Source organism: Colobus angolensis, unplaced genomic scaffold (genome assembly GCF_000951035.1).
Source record: "Colobus angolensis palliatus isolate OR3802 unplaced genomic scaffold, Cang.pa_1.0 Scaffold117, whole genome shotgun sequence".
In the NCBI taxonomy this organism is placed as follows: domain Eukaryota; kingdom Metazoa; phylum Chordata; class Mammalia; order Primates; family Cercopithecidae; genus Colobus; species Colobus angolensis.
Window position 1 is genome coordinate 8,053,788 of NW_012112808.1, and position 3,871 is coordinate 8,057,658.

General features: G+C 57.6%; 1 protein-coding gene across 1 annotated transcript; it reads right to left on the bottom strand.

Annotated features, from left to right (window-relative positions):
* Positions 1–123: 123 nt before the first annotated feature.
* Positions 124–3,111, bottom strand: NKX2-2 (NK2 homeobox 2). Its single transcript, XM_011963246.1, has 2 exons — positions 2,500–3,111; positions 124–1,570 (listed from the first exon to the last, which is right to left on the bottom strand). Exons 1-2 carry the CDS (start codon positions 2,756–2,758, stop codon positions 1,008–1,010), a joined length of 822 nt encoding a protein of 273 aa, XP_011818636.1. The 5' UTR covers positions 2,759–3,111; the 3' UTR covers positions 124–1,007.
* Positions 3,112–3,871: the final 760 nt, after the last annotated feature.

Sequence of the window (3,871 nt, forward strand, 5' to 3'; positions counted from 1 at the left end):
GCCGGCGAGGAACCGCCCGTGGGAGCCCCGCGGACGGCCGGGCCTGGTTCCCAGCCCCAGGCCTCTGGCCCGGCGCAGGGCGACAAAGTCAGACAACCGGGAGGGCAGGGCTTTTTTCTTTTCTTCTTTTTTAAACACAGGATTTTTATTAAAATTCTTATTTAAAAAATCGAAAGCTTTCTGCGCCCGGCGCTCTTGGGGAACCGCGCCGAATAGCTGAGCTCCAAGTTCAGGGCTCAAGGCCCAGAGGACAGGGCAGGGGGCTCCCTGCCTACAGGGTTTTCTTTTCCATATTTGAGAAATGTTTGCACAATAAAATAAAAAGAGAAAGGAAGAAAGCAGGGGAAAACGCAAACGTAACCAAACCCAAACAAACCACAAAGAAAGGAGTTGGACCCAGAAGGGAAACAGGCCCATCCTGAAGGTCATTTTGGCAACAATCACCACCGATATTTACAACGAAAAGCGAAATCTGCCACCAGTTGTCAGAACGTTTACATGGCCATAAATATTTAGCATTTTCTTATTTTTTAAAAAAAGGAAGAAATTCTCTATATTTTTAAAGTGTTCTCCACTTGCTTTAGAAGACGGCTGACAATATCGCTACTCACACAAACATATTTTACAAAATTCACGAAAGCAGGGGTGGGGAGTCGGTCTGTTTCTCTTTTTCAAGTGACGACATTAACGCTGGGACGGTTTGGTCCCCCCGGGGAGAGGCAAAGAAGCGAAGCTGCGCAAACATTCTGTAAACACGGCGTAGAGTTCAGCCCTCTCCAAAGGTTCAGAAGGAGAGGCATGGGCAGAACTGGGTGGATGAAATCTGCCACTCCAAGGAGACGCAGGCAACCTCCCGATGCCTCCCTAATGGAGCCGAGAGTCAACTCGACTCCATAATAATAATTATAATAATAGTAATAACCACCATAAGGACCGAGGCCTCCTCGCCGCCACCGCCGCCGGGGTGGGGCCTGGGCCTGGGGCCGCGAGTCTCGTTGGGGCGGCGCTCACCAAGTCCACTGCTGGGCCTGGACCAGGGGGTGTGCTGTCGGGTACTGGGGGGTGCTGGCCGAGCTGTACTGGGCGTTGTACTGCATGTGCTGCAGCGACTGCGCGCTGTAGGCCGAAAAGGGAATGCCCGCCTGGAAGGTGGCGGCTGCCAGGTCCTGGGCTTTGAGCGCGTGGCACGGTTTGCCGTCCCTGACCAAGACGGGCACAGCCACCCGGCGCGGCGAGGGCAGGGGCGTCACCTCCATACCTTTCTCGGCCCGGGCGCGCTTCATCTTGTAGCGGTGGTTCTGGAACCAGATCTTGACCTGCGTGGGCGTGAGGCGAATGAGGCTGGCCAGGTGCTCGCGCTCGGGCGCCGACAGGTACCGCTGCTGCCGAAAGCGCCGCTCCAGCTCGTAGGTCTGCGCCTTGGAGAAAAGCACCCGCCGCTTCCGCTTCTTGCCAGCGTCCCCCCCGCCGCCCGGGGTCTCCTTGTCATTGTCCGGTGACTCGTCGGCCGAGGGCTCCGGGGACTTGGAGCTTGAGTCCTGAGGGGGCGCGCCTGCCGCCAGACCGTGCACTGGGGGAGGGGGAGAGAGAAGCGCGTCAGGCGTCTGGAGGCCGCGCGCAGCCTGCACCAGACTCGGAGCACCCTGGATCCTCCGTGTGACCCTGGACCTCCGCGCCTGGCAGCCCAGCCCCGCTGCTTTTGCCGTGACCCCTGCCTTGCTCTACGCCTCACAAGGACGTCGGGGCCTCCCAGCGTAAAGAGGGAAATCCGCAGGAATGGGGCCTAGGGGCTCGCGTTTCAAGGGGCTCACACAGTGTGGGTGAGAATTTTTTGGGGGGGAGTGGCGCACTGAAGATCATCGCGGGTTAAGGGCTCCGGCCCCCTTAAGCGGTTTCCTCTCTGGAGAGACGTGGGCAGATTTTTAAAAGAAAAACCCCACAATCCCAGCATTGATCGGCTTGGTCATTTAAGGTAGGTTTTTGGGGGCTTTCGTTTCTGCTTTCGGGCCTTCTAGACACCCCCCGCACCGGACAAAGCGTCCTCTATGATCGCGAAGGGGGCAGGGTGAGCTATTTATACCCGGGCCACCCAAAGCCTCTCCACCCCTCCACCCGTACCCGGACGAGGCTCGCTGACTACCTCCAGGGCGCCAGGCCAGTCCCTCCCAGCGGCCGGAGTCCGGGGGCTGCGGCTGGAGCCATCAGTCCCGGTTGACATCACATACCAGCCCCTGGGAGGTATAGCCCTTCTCCCTCTTTCTCCTTAATTTCTCGCTTTGAAAAAAATTTTTCGAGACCAAGTTCTTTCCCGTAACTAAGGGGGCTTGAAGAGGAGGACAGAGAACATCCTATACAAGTGTTAAAAATCTTTCTAGGGATCCGGGTGAGGGGGTCCAGGCTTACATGGCCCCTTCCCTTTTCACTCCCAGCGTCCAGCCCAGACTGCGGCCGCAGGAATGGAGGGGACCACGGCCTCAGCAGCCAAGTTTTGCTACTTACGGGAGTACTGGAGGCCCTCGGTGCTGGCCAGCCAGCGCGTGTACGGGTTGTCGCTGCTGTCGTAGAAGGGGTTCTTCAGGGGCAGGCTCTGCACCGTGTCCAGGGCGCCCTGCCCCAGCGGCCCGGCCCTCTTGGCTGGCTCGGGCCCCTCGTTCTCTTCCTCCGGCCCTTCGGCCACAGAGCCCTCCTCATCGTTGGTGTCCGGCAGGTCTAAGATGTCCTTGACCGAAAACCCCGTCTTTGTGTTGGTCAGCGACATGGTTCCAGACCCCAAAATTTATGTCGCAAAGTTGTAGCTTCACTTGGTTAATTCGTGGCGCTCCCCAGCCCCGGCGGGCGGGGGAGGGGGGAGCTGGGGGGAGGGACTGGGGGAGGGGAGGGGGGAATTGGCTTTAATTATTGGGATAATTATTATTTTTAAAAAGAGAAAGAAACTGGGGATGGGGAGGAAAAAAATGAAGCCCAACCCAGTGCCTCTGTCTTCTTTGAAAGCACTCGGAAATGGACGCAGGGAGCCGGGCGGCCTGCGCGCCGAGCGCCGCGGGCCGCGGCCTTAGTTTGTAACTCCAGGAGGGGTGCCAAGGCGGCGTCAGCTTGGGCTCAGGCGGCCGCTCGGCGCGCGGTGGCGGCTGGTGGCGAGGAAAAAATGGGCCATTGCCCGAGCGATCAGTCCATATAAGGCTGGGCTCCACTCACGAACCTGGGGAGGGGGGGAGAGGGGGAGAAAGAGAGGGAGGGAGGGAAAGAAAGAGGGAGGGAGGGGGAGGGAGAGAGGGAGCGGGAGAAGGGTGGAAAAAAGGGGGAAGAGACATTAAAAACGCAAAGGTTGGCCACGTGTGGGCGGGTCTTGGGAGTCAAGTGGATGAAGACAGTATTTGCAGATGTGAAATTGTGGGTTTTGGGGAGCTCCGCGCTCCCAGCCAACGGCCCTCTAGAGCAAGATGAGAGGTGTAACGTGTCAATTAATTGCAAAGACGGGGCGAGCCTTTTTTTTAAAAAAAAAACCCCAGTATTTACATACAAAGGGCCACCGCGTCGCTCGCGAGTCCACACACTTGAAAGGGCCGTTTTAACAAATTGCATCTTTAAAAAGGTGGGGGTGGGGAGGAGGAGGAGAGAAAACAAAACAGAAACCAGGAGGAGGGAAAAAATCCTCTTTAACATTCACCGGTTCCTACCTCCCCGCCCCCGCGCGCCCACCCCCAACAAGCCGGAAAATTGACGATTTGTGGCGCCTTTGGAAAAGGGGGAGGGGGCGAAGGCCGAGCTGCGGAAATCTCTCCTTTCCATCGCTGGTGGTTCCCTAAACAAGATCCGGTTCAAATGGCAAGAGCCCAACTTCTGTAAGCCTCCTAGGTCAATATTTTGGTTG

Excerpts from the sequence above, each read along its gene's own strand:
- NKX2-2 (XM_011963246.1), bottom strand. The coding sequence starts at position 2,758 with ATGTCGCTGACCAACACAAAGACGGGGTTTTCGGTCAAGGACATCTTA. Across the intron at positions 1,571-2,499 it reads CGAGGGCCTCCAGTACTCCC|TGCACGGTCTGGCGGCAGGC; the intron begins GTAAGTAGCAAA and ends CCCCTCCCCCAG.